We start from the raw sequence: 19,492 nt of genomic DNA on the forward strand, positions 1-19,492 counted from the left end.
ATTCCGGTAGTATTCTAATACGAGCCTAAATCTCGAGTAAAGAAAGGAAGGAAATCGGAGAAGAGAAGAGGAAGAATAGAGAGGATAAGAAAATACTAGACTGTTTTCTTCTCATTTGATATCTGCTTCTCAATGCAATACATGCAATTTAAAGAAAACTAACAAAGAAATGACGTGGAACTATTTTGTTATAACCAAAACGCCCCGTATTATTAGTTCCCAAAACTCCCCATTTCAATTAAACTTCGCGAATTCCTTCAGCTAGCTTTTCAGCTCGTAACAATACTCCTTTCGCAGATAACAACCTTGTCCTCAAGGCTAAAAATGAGGAAATTTGGCTTGAATTGCAGTGAAGGATTCCCATGTCATGTCTTCGGGGAAAGAGTCAACCGTTTCCGGGTAACATGCACCCCTGAATGGCCCCCGATAGCACTAGCGTGGAAGTGGAGGAACAACTCCCGTCGCAATTGGGGAACCTTCCCCACCACTATCTTCCTTTTTCTGAACAGAACCCGACCTTCCTATGCACACTTTTTGTCATGATTTGGAAGCTGCAAAATATTCTGAATTATCTTCTGTAATCGATCATTCCGTGTATAATATAGTTGCAAAGCTTCCATTCCTTGTGATAAGGCATCTTCAGCCTGTTAAGACGACTGCTGCAGATTACATATGCTTATTAATTGTTGGTCTGTCAAAGGCTCTAGGTGGTTTCCAAGGATCTTCATAAGTTCAAATGAACGAAATCCTCCCAACCACATAAAGCACCTCTCTGCAGGTGTTTTCCACATACCAGATAGCATGTGAAATACATCTACCTTGGCACCAATGCTTTTTAGCTTGAAAACCTTATCATAATGTGCCATGACACCCCCAACAAGAATGCACAATTCATTATCCCCCATATGAGAATTTACAGTTGATCTTAAGTCATTTATCAGTTGTTGATGTTCATCAAGCCAGCGACCATATTCCATGTCAAATGCCAAAGCAGCATTTCCCGCAACTGTATGGCCATGGTCCCCTGAAAGTCCAGATGCGATAAAAATACCCTGCTGCCGTGCCCTTTGAAGCTCTTGCTCTAGTTCTGTAAGCCTGAGTTGACTACTCTCAAGCTGCTGAACATAGGGTTTTTTCCTCAATCTACTTTTCCTTGCAGCTTCTCGATTCTGAGCAAGCCTGCGAAGTGTCTTTTGATCACCACTTTTTGACTTGGGTTGATCCACCATATTCACCATTACAGCTCCATGTTGAACTCCATGAAGCAGTTTTTTATGATTAGTGTCAACATCAGTAGAAGTGTCAGTCTATTGGCTATTATCGGCAAGGCCAGAGTCAGCCTAGTTCTCAATTTGGCCATTTCCCAACGGGGCACCAAATGTTGCGCCCTTCTGGTACATGAACTGCCTTGTATCCAAACACCCCGTTCCACTTGAAACTATCGTTGTTGCACCAATGCTCATATTCAAGGCACCATAGTGCAAGGTATTAGCAACAACACCAACATTGTTGGATTTTAAACCAAAAATGGAGCCTTGCTGTTTCAAGTTGACCAGCTCCCTCATCGGATCCCCAAATGGCCCATATCCAAAACGATCTTGGAGGCTCTTTATATACGCCGGCCAAGACGGCATTTGCAAGCCTCCATTCCTCTGAGAATAGAAATGATGCCATTCTAACACTCTGCCTTCTAAGTTCAACATCACCATGCGGACCTTACTCACTTCAGGTATGCCTTCTGCTTTAAAATACTATTCCAATTTGGTCCACCATACCCGAAAATCATTTCCATCGAACTTAGGGCACTCCAATTGACTGGTTTTAGAAGAAACTCTAGCTTCATAAGAACGATCCCGCACATGCACACTACCTCCATCTGTGACAAAGGGTTCCGTCTGTCCTTGCGGTAAGTCTGTGGTTTTGGGTAAGAACTCAGGAGGAGCTCCCAAAACCCATTTTCCCTTAACAACTGCAGCATTTACCGATGAACCAGTTGGTGGTGGCCCGAAATACTGAACCAACAACGACTGTAAGTCACCTCGAAATTTGAACTCCTGTAGTCGAGATTCCATCTTGGCCTCCAGATACGCGATTTCCTCTTGGATTTTTGAGATTTCCTGCTGCATATTGCCCGCATCTTTCTGCAACCTTGTCAAAACACCATCGCTGGCCATCAAAAGGGATCGTGAAAGCTCTGATACCTTTGATAGGAGCCTAAATCTTGAGTAAAGGAAGGAAGAAACTCGGAGAAGAGAAGAGGAAGAATAGAGAGGATAAGAAAATAATGGATTATTTTCTTCTCATTTGATAACTGCTTCTCATTGCAATACATGCAATTTAAAGAAAGCTAACAAAGAAATGACGTGGAACTATTCTGTTATAACCAAACCGCCCCGTATTATTAGTTCTCAAGACTCCCCGTTTTAATTAAACTTCGCAAATTCCTTCAACTAGCTTTTCAGCTCATAACATATTTCTTAAAAACGCTGAATGGTCATTCAGCACTTAGCCAATGGAATGATTATTCAGCAAATACAAGGAATAGCTTAAACTTTTTTTTCTTCCTTGCGTACCCATAAAAAATCACAAATTTACAAGCTTATATTTGGCAAAAACTTGGGGATGTTATTCATTCAACATTTTCTTCCAAACTTTCACTTTTCATCTTTCTGTCGAGTTGAGGGGAAGGAAAGCTCAAAACGCTCGAAGTCGTCTCTAGGTAAGCATCAACTTTCATGGGGAAGATTTAAGCTTCTTGAAAACTGAACAATGTGGATCTTTGATGCTTAAGTTTGATTTGAGTTTTTGAGTTGTTTTTTTTTCTTAAATTGTTCAAGAACTTGAAAACTGAAAAATATGAGTATTTGATGCTTGGGTTTTTTTTATGTTTTTCTCTATTAATCTCCGATTCTGTGAATCCCTTTTTGTCAATCATCTATTTTTCTAAAAAAAAATTGACTTTTGGGTTTGTTTTTTGTTTTCAGTAATTGACAGTAGTTTGAAAGCAATCTTAAATTAAAAGATTTTCTTCAAAAGCCATGTGTTTTCAGAATCGAGATTCAAGGTTTTTTTTTAATTTTTCTATTTTTGTAGATAAAATCAGGTTAATGGGTGTTTTTTGATACTTCAAAAGCTTGATTTTTTAAGGTTATCTTGGATTGAAAGGGATTGTCTATTTTAAATAAAACCTCCTTAATCCCTTTTTGGGTTTTTGAAACTTGTTAAATTTTGAGAACCAAGAGTAATTGCATTCATCTACGCGCAAGTAGTACTTTAGCCGAAAAGGAATTGAGAACCATTCTCCATCTAGGAATGACAAAATTGACCTTGGAAGAGGGGAGTATTTACGAAGTCATATTGTTCTTTTCTTCAAGAGCTTGGAATGAAGCTTAAAGTGTAAGGGTAAGGGCTATGCCTATTTTGAAGTTCTTTACTAACTTGATGAGATGCTAATTGGTTTCCAATATATCACCAATTAGGTCATTAGTTTTGCAATTCTAAAGTTGTTTCGCATAATATTGCTTTTGAAGCATTAAGTTTTGTTTTGTGTTTTAGTATGCGTAACATTTTTTAAGTGGTGATTGAAAATTCTACTTGCAGGCCTCAAGTAGCAATAGCATGTGCAATGATGCTGTGTCACCAGTTTTACATGCGCCAATCCATGCAAAGAAGGATTGGCAGGTGGATGCTTTAATTGTTTTCCCTTGTTTTAATGTGCACTTGCATCTTTCTCGTTCTAAATAAGGAACCATGTATTAATGGACATGAGTGCTAATAGGGAAAAGATGAAATGATTATGTACTTTTCACGATACTAGTTATCTGTATTCTTTGGAAGCAGAAATCACGAAATTCATACAAGAAATGAACGATTATACACATAATATAATCACATGCTATCGCTTATTTTTGGATATTTAATAGTTTTTTTAAAGAGAAAGTGTATATTAAATTGTTCAAATCTAGTGGCTTGGTTTTCTCTTTTCTAAACATATTGATGAAATTTGCAGACCATTGCAACTGTAAGCACATTTCTTGCATGCAAAATAAAGAGGCTAAACCTACTCTTTGTTATCTATTTCAACTGTAAACCAACTTGACTTGTGGCTCATCTTTTTTTAAGATGTTATCTAGTGTTTGTAAATTCATTTTAATGCTTGGGATGTTGATCGTGTTTATATCGTTGTTTTAAACATTCTAACCATAGATGATGATTTCTTCTTAGAGAGGCTAAACCTGCTCTTTGTTAGTTGAACAAATTAATTACATTTCTTGTTATTCAAATTGCTCTCATAACTGAAATCATGCAATTTAAGTACCATTTTTTCATTAGTGTAGTTGGTTCACTTTCAATTCATTAGAACCTTTTGTTTCTTGTGAAGATAGGTGGTGCCTTGTTGAGTACCTTATCAATCCACATTGGTTACAAGCTGAAGCAGGCACTTAATACCAAGCAACAACATGAGGCTTCTACTAGATCGAAAGGTAAGCTAGCATCTTTTTTTTTACAATAATTTGTATTGAATACCTAATTGCTTTATTATCGATGCTAACTTGTTGGTTGGAAGAGTAACTTTGGCGAAGTTTGTTTTGTTGACTATTCCCAGTTATTTTATGTAGACAACCATGATTCCTGTGGATATGTGCCAAACAATTGAAAAAATGGTGAGAAATTTTATGTAGGGGTCTTCTAATGAAGTGAGGAAAATGGTGTTAGTGAGTTGGGAAACCTGCTGTCAACCGATGAAGAAATATAGGTTAGGCTTAAGAAGAATGGTTCCCCAAAATTTTTCCTTCTTGATGAAATTAGATTTCCAAATTGTAACCAGGTCGGATAAGCTATGGGTAAGAATTTTGCGGAATAAATATCAAATGTGTGACATATGCTCTTCTTCTATTCATAAAACTAATTTTTCATACACTTGGCATGTAGGTTTCGGGCCAAGCCGTGTGGCCCACGAGTAAGGCCAATTTGGGCGTGTGGGCCACACGGACATGTGGGCCCATAATTCTAAAATTTTTTCTAGGGTCGCATCGGTCATTCTAATCGACTATGAGCCTACCGTAGGGTCAGTAAGGGCTAACCAAACCTTAAACCATGTGATCTGATATTCTGATAGTCTACTCTAAGTAGGACACCGATATACATGTCTGACTATTCTGTTAAATATATCTGTTATCTGTATACGAGTATGTTAAGCATTATATTTCTGTATCTATATTCTGTACATATGTTTGGGGTGAGAATCATATATGTGGAAGAAGTGATCTGTATGGCAACCTTTCGCCTATATTTTGGCAACTCGACTGCATATTATATATGATGTGTCGTATCTATACTATATGGTGTGTAGGGATGGGTGGGTGTTTTTAACCCCATATGGTGTGATGGAATGGTCGGACTTGATGTGTAGATGATAGGGGTAGGATTTTGTATATATGTTCTGCTTATCTAATTCTGTTATTTGCATCTAAAATGGACTTAAGGCTGAATCTGTATTTGACTGTGTATGAGATTTCTGTATGTAATGCATGTCTATTTCTGTAGGGTTACACATTGATTTTACGCAAACTCACATTTGTTTGTCTGTTCTGTTCAGGTAATCTACATACTTAGGCGGATCTGTGCGATGGAGCCTCACGGTGACCATGAGTTTGTAAACTGTTTTAAATATTGCTTTTCATTTAAATTAATGACTATTTCTGGGAGTTATGTAATTATTGGACTCTCTAGACTGTTGGTTCTTAATTTGGTTTTAGATGCGTTTTAATCCTTTCATTGCGATGTTTGACTAAAATCACGGTTTTATGAAAACTAAAAACTGGATTTACGAAATATAACAATTTCTAAGACTTTCGCTGTAAATTAAGTTTTGGCAAATGAGTTAATTAAACAACGCTTTCAGTAATAATTACAAATGAATATGGGTTATAAAACTTGGATGATTAACTGAAATACACTGTTTTTAAAATCCTTCTTCGTAACATTACCAGATTCGGGCATAACGTCTAGGCCAGGTTTGGGGTGTTACATTTAGTGGTATCAGAGCCAGGTTACAAAACTCAGGCTATAAATTTTTGGTTCCAAAATCGTGTTTCAAAAAAGACTGGTTTTGAAATAATTTGGATAATTTTTAGTAAAGTGTGTAGTACACCGAGTCTCCGGCACTGACCTTGTAAGTATTTCTAAACTTAGATAGAAATTCTCTGAAAACACGGTAGTTATTACTTTCTAAAACTGTACTGAGTTAGTTAGAAACTGAAAACTCTGAAATATTTTTGAACTTCTGATAATTTAAAGCATAAAATATCTGCTAATAAATACTAGAACTAATGCATAAAATTTTATAATATAAATAAATTTAAAATATATGATGAGCGCTCGTGGAACTCACGGTCATGGTATTCATGGGCACGGTAAGGGTTATAGGGGGGCTAGAGCTGAGTCTTCCTCTTTAGGCAGTATGTCAAATTTAGACATGAGTGAGACACCAGTGTCACCTGCTTTTGAGATTGGGTCTCAAAGTCACTCGACTAGGGATGACGCATTGTCCCAAGCCATGTTGAAGGTGTTGGAGAGGGTCGCAGGATCCTATTTTAGATCTGGGGGCTGTGGGTCGGTAGCTGAATGACTCCGGTCCAATAGAGCTGAGCTATTTATGGGTGTCACTGGAGTCGCCCTTCTGTACTACTGAGCAGAAACTAAAGGGTGCAGTCTCTTTGCTTCGCGATGAGGCATATCAGTGGTGGTTGTCGGTTGAAGAGGGTACTCAACGGGACCGTCTGAACTGAGATTATTTTGAGACTACCTTTCGAGGGAAGTATGTGGGCGCAAGCTATGTTGATGCTCGTAGGCGTGAGTTCATAAATCTCACAATAGGTGATAAATCTATGGCTGAGTATGAGGTCGAGTTCTTCAGATTGAGCCGCTACACTCGTGGCATAGTGGCGTCTGAATATGAGGAATATGTTTGTTTTGAGGATAGCTTGAGATAATCTGAGGGTATTGATTGCTTCGCAGAGGGAGCGCGAGTTTACTATTCTGGTGGATAAAACGAAGATTGCCAAGAAAGTTAAGTGCGTGGAGTACCAAAGTAGAGACCAATAGAGAGGCAAGAATAAGAAGGATTCGAAGCCCTTTAGTTCTGTTCAGAGGCCTAATAAACGGGCCAGACCTGATGGGCCTGTTAGAGTGGGGGTTCCTGTTGCTCTTACTGGGATTCAGCCGTGTGGTGATTCTGGTAGGCGCCATCAGGGCGAGTGTTGGAGGAGGTTAGGGGATTCTCTGAGGTGTGTGTTTTTAGAGCATCAGATTAGATAGTGTTTACATCGTACTGATCAAATGCAAGTTTCATGACCAAGTTCTATACAACCTCAGAGGACGGTTCAGTAGCCACTTAGGAGTCGTGGACAAGCTAGGGGTGGTAATGGTATGGGTCGAGGATAGAGAGCACCAGGCAGAGGTACTAGTCAGACTGTGGTGAGACAGCCTGCACTAGTTTATACTACTCGACGCCGAAAAGATAGAGACACTCCTGATGTTATCACGGGTACGTTCTTTATTTTTTATGTTCCTTATACTACTTTGATAGATATAGGTTATACACATTCCTATGTAGCTAGTACTATTTCTGAAAACTTGAGGATTCTATAGAGTGTACTTCTAGTGAGATCATCGTACTAAACCCGTTAGGGTAATCTATTTAGGTTAGTAGACTTTATAGGAATGTTCCGTTTGAAGTACAAGGGACTGTGTTTCTGAAAAATTTGATAAATCTACCGTTTGGGGAGTTTGACTTAATTGTGGGTATGGACTGGTTAGTTTAGCACCGAGTTAGTTTGGATTGCGAGACTAAGAGTTGTTCTGAAGACCGTGGATGATAAGGAAATGGTTGTGATCACTGAACGTCGAAATTACTTGTCTAATGTGATCTCCACTCTAGTGGCTGAGAAGTTGGTTCGGAAAGGGTGTGAAGCGTATTTGGCCTATGTTAGTGTTTCAGTTTCTAGAGACTCTTCTGTCGGGGATATAAAAACTGAGGGAATTTTTAAATATTTTTCTAAGGAGTTATCGGGTTTACCTACAAATCGGGAAGTTGAGTTTTGTATTGAGCTTCTAACAGGTACAGCTCCGGTGTCCATCGCTCTATACCGTATAGCACCGAAGGAGCTTACAGAGCTTAAAGCTCAAATTTAAGAGCTTCCGGATCGTGGTTTCATCCGTCCTAGTGTGTTTCTGTGGGGGCACCAGTTCTATTTGTAAAGAAAAAGGATGGTACCATGAGGATATGCATTGACTACTAACAGTTGAATAAACTGACTGTGAAGAATAAGTATCCACTTTCAAAGATCTGATCAGTTCCAAAGGGCTTCAGTGTTCTTGAAAATAGATCTCTGATCTGGGTATAATTAGTTGAGGGTTAAGGAAGTTGATGTTCATAAGACGGTATTTAAGACTCGTTATGAGCACTACGAGTTCCTAATTATGCCTTTTGGTTTGACGAATACTCCGACTGCATTCATGGATCTGATGAATCGAGTTTTTCAACCGTATCTGGATCAGTTCATCGTGGTTTTCATCGATGATATTCTGGTTTACTCTAAGACTGAGGATGAGCGTGATGAGTGTTTTAAAGTAATGCTTCAGATACTCTGAGAGAAACAGCTATTTGCTAAGTTGAGCAAGTGTAAATTCTGGTTGCTAGAGGTAACTTTTATGGGGCATGTGGCTTCTTTTGAGGGGATCCGAGTTGATCTTAGAAAGGTTGAGGCTGTGCTTGATTGGAAGTAGCTTAATAACGTACCTAAGATCCGTAGTTTTTTTGGTCTTACGGGATATTATCGACAGTTTGTCGAGAGATTCCCTCTGATTGCAGCTCCTTTGACTAAACTTCTGCACAATGGTGGTTTGATGCGCAACAATTGAGTTTCGAGAAGCTCAAGTCTATTCTGACCCGGGCTCCTGTTCTAATATAGCCTGAATCTAGTAAGGAGTTTATAGTGTTTAGAGATGCGTCGCACGTCGGTTTGGGGTGTGTACTGATGTAAAATGGTAAGGTAGTGACTTATGCGTCCCCTCAGCTTAAGTCACACGAGGGGAACTGTCCAACGCATAATTTCAAGTTAGCTACTATGGTATTTGCGTTAAAGATCTAGAGGCACTATTTGTATGGTGAGAGGTGTATTATCTACACCGATCACAAGAGCCTCAAGTACCTCCTTACTCAGAAGGAGTTGAATATTAGGTAGCGCCGATGGATTAAGTTGCTCATAAATTATAACTGCACGATAGAGTATCATCTTGGTAAGGCCAATGTGGTGGCCGATGCTCTCAGTCGTAGAGTGATGACTGATTTGAGAATGATATTCTCTCACCATAGTCTATTTGATGATGGAAGTCTATTAGCCGAGTTGCAAGTTAAGCTGAATTGAATTGATCAAATTCATGATAAGTAGTTAGGGGATGAATCTTTGATTATGCGATTCCGTCAGGATGAAAGCGGCAGTGCATCTAATTTTGGGTTGAATAAGGATGGAGTTCTGTGTTTTCGAGGTCAAGTTTGTATACCGAATGATTCTGATCTAAGACAGTCGATTCTGAGGGAGGCGCATAGTAGTTATTATGTTATGCATTTTAGTGGTAATAAGATGTATCAGGATCTTTGTGAGCTGTACTGGTGGCCAAGTTTTAAACGTGAGATTACGAATTTTGTTGCTTGTTGTTTGACGTGCCAGCAAGTTAAGGTTGGGCACCTGTTACTTTCGGGTTTGCTACAACCTGTTAAGATTCCTTTATGGAAATGGGAACGAGTGACGATGGACTTCGTTAGTGGGTTGCCCTTGACAACCACTAAAAAGGATTATGTTTGGGTCATCGTGGATCGATTGACAAAGTCCGCTCATTTTATTCCGGTTCAGACGGACTATTGTCTACAAAAGTTAGCGAAGTTCTATATATCCAAGATTGTAAGACTGCATGGGGTTCCAATTTTGATAATTTCTGATAGGGATCCTCGCTTCACTTCTCAGTTCTGGAAGAAACTGAATGAGGCTCTGGGTTCGAGATTGGACTTAAGTACTGTATTCCTTCCTTAGACCAATAGTTAATCTGAGAGAGTGGTTCAAATACTGGAAGATATGCTTCGGAGTTGTGTGATAGATTTTCGTGGTAGTTAGGAGGATTTTCTGCCGTTAGCTGAGTTTGTCTACAATAACAGTTTCCAGTCTAGCATTTAGATGGCACCTTACAAGGCTTTGTATGGTCGTAAGTGTCATACTCCGCTATGTTGGACTAAGTTGGGTAAATGACGGATTTTGGGTCCTGAGTTAGTTTTTGAGACTAAAATAAGGTTAGACTGATTTGGGATTGTCTGAAACCGACTTTTGATAGACAGAAGTCCTATGCAGATCTAAAAAGGAGGGATATCGAATACTATGTGGGTGACTTTATTTTTCTTAAGGTTTCTCCGTGGAAGAAAGTTCTGAGATTTGGTCGTAAGAGCTAGTTGAGCCCTAGATTTATTGGGCCGTACTGAATTTTGAAGCATGTGGGACCGGTCGCTTATCAGTTGGAGCTACCTCCAGAGTTAGACCATATCCATGATATGTTTCACGTCTCGATGTTGAGGCGGTATCGGTCGGATCCATCTCACATTATCTCTGTTGAGGAGATCGAGGTTAGACCGGATTTGACTTTTGAGGAGGAGCCTGTTCAGATTTTGGATCGGGAAATTAAAGTTCTGAGGAGAAAGTGCATCCTGTTGGTTAAGTTTTTGGGGTGGAATCATGGCACTATGGAAGCCACGTGGGAACCTGAGGACTTGATGCGTCAGCAATATCCTCATCTGTTCGGGCTAGGTAAATTTTGAGGTCGAAATTTCTTTAAGGGGATAGAGTTGTAACCTCCTCAATAATTTATCTATGTTTCTGTAAATACCTGACACAAATATTTGTCTGCTTCTGTAGTTAGGTGTACTAGGTGTATGTGTGAGATCTTGGGTTCAAGTCTTTGTTTTGGAAAATTTTCTTTAAATCTGTTTAGAACGATGTTGTTTGTTCCGTTAGTAATGAACTTTTGTTTTGGCAACAGCGAATCGTGAAGAACGAGACTCTTCTCTCCCGGAATCCTAGTTAGAGTCGTTCGGGGAATCAGGTAACTGTTGAGCACTCAAATTTTGCCTTTTTCAGTTTCGTTAGTTCGGTTTAATTGTGAATTTAGATTGATTTTGGGAGTTTTGTTGTGTCGATTTTAGGCGCGGATTGGCTCGAAAGTATTTATGCATAAAAAATCGAACATGTGTTTCCAAAACGCAGAAAATCGAGTGTCGACGAAAGCCAAAAAATTATTCTGTTAATGCCACACGGGTGTGTGTCTAGCCATGTACGAGACACGACCGTGTGTTTGACTTAGGCGTGGTCGTGCGTAAGACACGGTCGTGTAGTGGTGTAAATGTAGCCGTATGAGCCATACGGGCCAGTTTGAGCATGTAGGATACACGGGCATGTTACACGAGCGTGTGGGTTTCGGGTCAGGCCGTGTGGGCCAAATGGGCAAGGCCAATTTAGGCGTGTGGGCCCATATTCTAAAAATTTCCCTATGGTCGCACAAGTCGTTCCAATAGACTGTGGGCTTACCGTAAGGTCGGTGAGGGATACCCAAACCCTAAACCATGTGATTTGATATTTTGATAGTCTGCTCTGTGTAGGATATGATTATACATATCTGACTATTCCGTTAAATATATATGTTATTTGTATACGAGAATGTTAAGGATGATATTTCTGTATCTGTATTTTGTATATATGTTTGGGGTGGGAATCGTATATGTCGAAGAAGTGATCTGTATGGTGACCTTTCGCCTGAATTCTGGCAGCTCGACTGCATATTATCTGTGATGTGTTGTATCGACACTATATGGTGTGTAGGGATGAGTGGGTTTTTTAACCCCACATGGTGTGATGGGATGGTCGAAGTTGGTGTGTAGAGGATGGGGGTAGGATTCTGTATATCTATTCTACTTATCTGATTCTGTTATTTGCATCTGATATGGACTTAAGTCCGAATCTATATTTGACTGTGTATGAGATTTTTGTATGTAATGCATGTCTATTTCTGTAGGTTTACACACTGAGTTTACGCAAACTCACATCTGTTTTAAATACTGGTTTTCATTTAAATTAATGACTATTTTTGGGAGTTATGTAATTATTGGACTCTTTGGACTATTGGTTCTTAATTTGGTTTTGGATGCGTTTTAATCCTTTTATTGCGATGTTTGACTGAAATCACGGTTTTACGAAAATTAAAAACTGGATTTACAAAATATAACAATTTTTAAGACTTCCGCTGTAAATTATGTTTTGGAAAATGATTTAATTAAACAACACTTTCAGTAATAGTTACAAACGAATATGGGTTATAAAACTTGGATAATTAATCGAAATAACACTGTTTTCAAAATCCTTCATCATAACATTACTAGATTCGGCCATAATGTCTAGGCCAGGTTTAGGGTGTTACAATATTTTTTTGGAACACTTTAACACCTAACATTTTTTTGTCAAATTCAGAGATTTAAATAGAGGTTTAATATCGGAATAGCGGCCGCTATGTAGCGGTAACGGCACTGTCCGAAACCGCTACTGCTAAAAATAGCAGTGTGAAGCAGAGTCACACCGATGACGGTCGATCGCGGCTGTAATTTAACGAGTAACGGCCAATTACGGCAATAACGGGCTGCTATTCCTGTTATTTTCCATTACAGTAAATTAAAAAAAATCCATCTCCTCTAAACAAAAATCAACAGAAACAAAATAAAACAAATCGAAATATATTCCCCTACCTGCAAAATCAGAGAGTTTTCAATAAAAAAAGTAAAAGAAGTCCAAATAAACAGAAAAAAGCAATCAAAACTCAAAAGCAATAGAAAATATGAAATTCTATTTCTCATATTTCGACAAACAACACAGTAGCAGATGAAAGTGAGGAGCCGAGGACTTGGATCTGAAAAGGAAATCCTACCCTGATCACTTGCACATTCAGATATTGATAATTTTCAAGTAAGTACCTGAAATTTTGTCTTGATTCTTGCTTGCATGTCTTGAATTTGCAGTGCAAATATGTTCTTTAGAGTTGGAGGCTACTGGTTAAGGAATAGAATCGTTTCATTTTCATTTGATTTTTTTGTTTTTGTTTTGGTTTATGCTGTTCTGTTGTGTTTTTTCTTTGGTTCTCGTTTTACTCATTAATTAGGGGCAGCCACCGTCTGTTTTATCCACTAGAATAGAGCCAACTGTTGTACATGCAAATGTTGCTTTTATTGAGAAATGGAAACCCTCAGTTTCTGTTAATTTTTTCATAAAGTAAATTGTTAAAAATTTTCTTAAAACAATTATTAAAAAATTCCTTTATTAAATTTTAAAAAATATATAAATCTCTGGACACGGTTTTTAATATGACATATAATAAAGTCTTTATAGTTAATTTTCCCTTTAAGTCCCTTAAGTCTTTGTTATCTTCTTTGTTCCAAATAAATGAATAGGCCAATGCGCAACTTTAGTCATTAAATATTAAATTTTCCTAACTAATATGGAATACGAGACCTTTGCAAAATTAACCTGTACTTTAGGGATGAAGGGAGAAGGCACAACCAGCATATTCCAAGAATTTGATATGCAAAGTAGAGGATATGAGTTTCCAGAGGAAAGGATGATAGAGTTTCTCTTTAGTTTTTCTTCTTTCTAAGTTTTGTGTGTTTAGGGATTTAAGAATAGAGGCGTTTCTATCGTTTTATTTCCTTTTTCCTTTATTTTTTCATTTTTATTTTCATTTACTCTTAGGCAAAACCGAGGCACCGCCTTGACAGGTGTTAGGATCAATTTTTTGATTAGTATACTGATTATTAAATATTCTCTTTTAATGCATTCAGATTTTTATTTCAAAAAAAAAAAACTAAAAAATTATAGATTAATAAGTTAGAATTGTTTGGAGAGATTTTACTGAAAATGAAAATTACTTTGACGACAATCATATTATTATATTTTTTAATATGAAAGCTTTAATCTTATCAGATTTATAATTTTACTTTATATGTTATTTTTTAATTATTATTGTAATTATAATTTATAATGATAATTATTTATTATTATTTTAAAATTTCATAACTTTCATTATCAGGGTTTGTTTAAGGTTACACACAAAATTAATGAAAAATTATAACCTCTGTTGCTTGGGGTTTGCTTAAGGTTACACACAAAATTAATGAAAAATTTATAGCCTCCATCACTTATGACTTGTATTATAAAAAGTAGAAAAATCAAGACAAATTAATTCATTGTGTTTTTCTTTATCAAATTTGATAGATGAATTCAATTCAACATTAGATAAATCTCTATTGATTTTAGTTTGCATAATATGAAAAACTTGAATTTTTAAATTTGATCCAATTTGAATTTAAATTTTATTAAGATGGAACAAAACAAATTATTTATACCAAAAACTTTGGAACCAAGTAATAATGGGTTATGGTGTATTGTTGTTTTTAAAAAAATAAATAAATTATGTATGGATTATGCAATAAATTTAAATTTTCCATGTTAATGATGTTTACTTTTTTGTATTATATTGTTGATAATATAAGTAATGAGTTGCTTATATTTCTAAATATAATTTTATGTTTCTTATATATAAATAAAAATAAAGCATTCCACCATGTGAAGAGTTCTCGACTAAAGGATTGGAGGGTGCACCATGTAATGATATAGGTTGGCACTTTGGAAATCAAGTGCCAAATGCGAAAGGAAATATCGTATGTAAACTTTGTGGTAAAGTTGTGAAAGGAGGAATAACACAATTTAAAGAGCACATTGCTCATAAAATCGGCAATGTTGCACCATGCCCTAATGTTACTGGTATGTGATAGTTTATTATTATTTTTAAATGTTATTGTAAATTTATCAATAAAGATTATATATAATTGATAATAATATAAAGTGTGAATTATTTTTATTTTATTAACAGGTATCATTAGAGAAAGTATGATGAATATAGTGAAAGAAAGCAACACAAAGAAAATAGACAAAAAGAGGAGAAAAGATGAATTCTTATCTCAATTAATAGAAGAGGAGGATGTACACGAAGAATTCATTGATGAGGTTTCTGCTATAAGCCAAGCAACTCGAGAAAGTATCCAATCACAACACGAGTGGTATAGAAGGGAAGAATTCAAACGAAGTACTGGTGGTTGGGATAACATTTATGAAGAAGGGCGATCTTATCATGGATCAGCTAGAGAATATCATAGAGAAAGAACAAGTAAATCCATCCCAAGTGAGTCTAAGTTTACCTTAAGGGGAGCTATACCTAAATTGGTTAGAAGAAAAATTTCAAAGCAACCAAAGGTCAATGACTCTTTTTTAAAAAGTTTTCGAAGGAAGATAGGTGAAATGGTATCTAAATTTTTAATATATGAAAGACTTCATTTTCATTTAGCAAGCTCTCCATGGTTGTATAACTTAATTCAAGTGTCAACGGAAGTTGGACAAGGTGTAAAGCTCCCAACACCTTATAAGGTTTCAGATGTGTATTTGGAGTCAGAGTATCAACGAGTTCGTGATTGGGTAAATGGACTAAAGACCCATTGGAAAGAATTGGGTGCAACTCTAATGTGTGATGGTTGGACCAACAGTTTGAATCAAATGCACATCATTAATTTTCTTGTTTATTGCAGTAAAGGAACCGCTTTTTGGAAATCGGTAGATGTCTCAAGTGTCCGTAGTAGAGATGCTGAATTCTACTATTATTTATTAGATTCAGTTGTAGAAGAAATTGGAGAAAATTACATTTTCCAAATAGTGACTGATAATGAGGCAACAATGAAAGCTGCTGGAAAAAAATTAATGTTGAAAAGAAAACATCTATATTGGACCTCATGTGCAGCTCATTGTTTAGATTTATGCCTTGAAGATATTGGGAAAAAGCCCAGTGTAGCAAAAGTGTTAGATGAGGCAAAGAAAATGACTTGCTTTATATAGAATCACATTTGGACTGTTGATTTGATGAAGAAGTATACACAAGGGAAACAAATACTTTGACCCGCTCTTACTCGATTTGCAACTCATTTCATTCAACTTAAAGAGATAACAAGACAAAAGCAAGGTCTGAGAGAAATGTTTAATTCAAATGTCAGTATTTTATAATTAGTTAATATAATTACTTAAATATAGCAACCTTTAATGATTTCATTAGTTCAAAATAATTTAAATTATATTATTTTAAAATTTTTCTTATGAATATATAGGAATTTAAAGAATCAAAATGGGGGCAGCAAAAGTCAAGGCCTGCTTATGAAGCCAAAAAAATTGTTTTGGGAAAAGATTTTTGGAAAAAAGCCAATGACCTCATAAAAGTTTACGAGCCCCTAGTAAAAGTATTGAAACTTGTGGATAGCGATGAAAAACCAACAATGAGCTTTATTTATGAGGCTGTTGATAGAGCTAAACGAGCAATTCAACAAGATTGTTGATATTTCACCGAGTACGAAAAGATTATTGACAATGGATGGAATTTTATGCATTCCGACTTGCATTCAGCTGGTAAGATAAAATGTTTCATATAATTAAGAACTATTTTTATATTTTATTATTTTAAAATTTAGATTATTATTATTTTATGATATTTTTATAAATTATACTTAGGTTATTTTCTCAATCCTCAATTTCAATTTGGGGTGAAGCATTCTGAGAATGTACTTGTAACAGCCCGATTTTTAGTGGTGTCAGAAATAGTAGTTCGGGGCCACTAAATTCGACGAGTAAGTTCGTAAATATTATTATTAAATAATTATATGTCAAATGTGATTAATAAAAAAAAGTACATTCTCAGGATTCCGTTCCGGTAAATCAGACTCATAAATATTTTTAATAAATATTTACGAAACTAATGGTGTAGTTAATTAGGTTTCGATTAACTGAATTTGCTTGAATTAAAAGTAATTAGATAAAAAGACTAAATTGAATTGATTGTGAAAGTTTAATTATGAAATAGATAAATAAAAAAGGACTAAATTAGTAAATAAACCAAAAATGTGACACTTGTGTGGTTATAATAAAATACATGTGTAATAAATATATATATACATTTGTAATAATATGTATAATTTACTTATTATTTAAGTATGAGATATTTTAGATTAAAATATTGTTATATTATATTATATTATATTATTAGATTAAGGTTCAAAGTTTGATGGTAAGTCAATTTAGTCCATTTTCTTGTAATTTTAATATTTTTGGAATCTTAGAACAAAATACTACTTAATTTAAGTTGAAAATTTGAAAGTTAGTAAATTTTTAGATGTTGTTTATGTTGAATAAATTGAAGAATTAGGGATTAAATTGATTGACTTTCAAGTTAGAAGTTAGTAAAAGGTTGATTTGTAAAATAAATTATAGGCTTTGAATTAATAGGGACTAAATTGAGAGAATTTCAAAATTAGGGATTTATGGTGAAAATGAAGAGTTAAAATGAGTTTATAGTAAGAATTAAGAGAGAATATGGAGTTAGATTAGGAAAATAAAATTAGTATTGATAAGGGATTAAATGAGAATTTAGGTAAAGTTTAGGTATAAATGGAAATATTTTGATGAAATTGTGTATTAATGATTTTTAATTGTTTAATTACGTAGCTAATGTCGTGCAAGAGTCATTGTCCGAGAAAGGAAAGGAGAAGGTGAACAAGGAGTGACTCGAGAGAAATTTCGGTTAGTATTACCATAATTTAATTTAATTATTAATTGTTAAAATTTAAATTAATATACATGATAACCAAATTGAGGAAAGTATCACGATTGAATTTAATGATAAATACGTATTGGTATTGAATTTATTAATAGAAATTGTTGAATTTTGAATAATATGTTTAATAAATAAAAATAAGGTAAATATCGATATTGAATTAAATGATATTGAATTGTTTGTGAATTGAAATAATAGATGTTTTAAATTGCTTGAATATTTGAAATTGTTGTGGAAATGAATTCAAAGTTGGAAAAGTAAAATAATACCCTATTAACTTATCGGACTAGATAGGGTACAAATGGCATGCCATAGGATTTGTGGTGTGATTAGGAGATTTGTAGTTCGGCCGAGAAGATGATTCTGTTATCATGTGCTCCAGTTTATCCGAAGAGACATCTAATGCCTTATTGGTGTGTTTGGGAGGATATGATATACTGGTGTGTTAAAGAGGATTTATATTATTCCAGGTGTGTTAGGTTGGATAGTCTGGTGTGTTTGGTTGGATCCATGTATCCGTCAAGGTCCGAGTCTTGTTAATAGGGGTAAATAATTGAAATGAGAAATTTTGACTAAGTGTGATTGATTGAGCTATGGAAAGAAATGAGAAAGTAAAATTGTAAATTGATATGTGAATTGAAAATCGAGATATGAGATTTGAATATATGAACCCAAAGTTCATGATGTGATTAACAGTAAATTTTTGTTATATGATATTAGTGAGTACAAATTACAATAGAATTGATATTGAATATACTGATAAATTGGATGAATTGTATATAAATTGAAATGAACTATTGGAATGAGATGTGAAAAATTCATTGGAATTGAGATAGTGAAATAAGGTATGAATACAATTAAATACAAGATTTGAAATATTGCTTATTTTTATTAATTATCAAGTTGATTTAAAATATGAGATAATTAATGAATAATTATAGACATAAATTAAATGTATACAATTTATTCATTAATGTTATAAATTTGAATTATGGTAATATCACTGAGTATTCCCATACTCAACGTATGGTTGTTTTTGTGTGCAGGTTAATAGAAAACCAGTGTTCGGTCCAGCATCCAGAGCAATCCCGACCTCAGAGAAATTTTAGTGATGTACCTTTCTTTTGATAATGTGGCATGTATCTAGGTGATGTATTGATTAAAGTATGCTATGTATGTTATTTATTTGTGAATTAGTGATAAGTTATCCGATATGTCCGATAATGCTCCATAACCCGGTTCCGGCGACGGATACGGGTTGGGGGTGTTACAGTACTAATAGAAACATTAGAAGGTACACGATCAATAATTGAAAGATTAGAACCTTCTCTTGATACTCAAGTCAAAATGGTTAATCAGGTTAGATTCAAGTACTATTATTTGTAACTTAGTTACATAATTTGAAATAGAATTTTTTTTATTTTATTTTTACTCTATCTTTTATTTATGTAGTTGTTACTATTTAGAGATAAACATGAGACATTAGGTACTCCACAAGCACAAAGAGCTTGGAAGCAAATGAGTCCAGGTAAACAGTTAATTAAATTATTTAATTTAATTTATATTATTTAATTATATTGTATATTTTGAAGTTATTTTGAAATTTAAATAATATTATGCAGCTGAGTGGTGGATAATATACGGCACATGTGTTCCTGAATTACAAAAATTAGCAATTAAAGTGCTTAGTCAAACAACT

General features: G+C 35.3%; 1 protein-coding gene across 1 annotated transcript; it reads right to left on the minus strand.

The window, feature by feature from the left end:
- Window positions 1–647: 647 nt before the first annotated feature.
- LOC107955472 (transcription factor PERIANTHIA) lies at window positions 648–1,238 on the minus strand. Its single transcript, XM_041097612.1, has one exon. It carries the CDS (start codon window positions 1,236–1,238, stop codon window positions 648–650), a length of 591 nt encoding a protein of 196 aa, XP_040953546.1.
- Between the last annotated feature and the right edge of the window lie 18,254 nt (window positions 1,239–19,492).

The sequence above is a fragment of the Gossypium hirsutum genome, chromosome D07 (assembly GCF_007990345.1).
Source record: "Gossypium hirsutum isolate 1008001.06 chromosome D07, Gossypium_hirsutum_v2.1, whole genome shotgun sequence".
Classification (NCBI taxonomy): domain Eukaryota; kingdom Viridiplantae; phylum Streptophyta; class Magnoliopsida; order Malvales; family Malvaceae; genus Gossypium; species Gossypium hirsutum.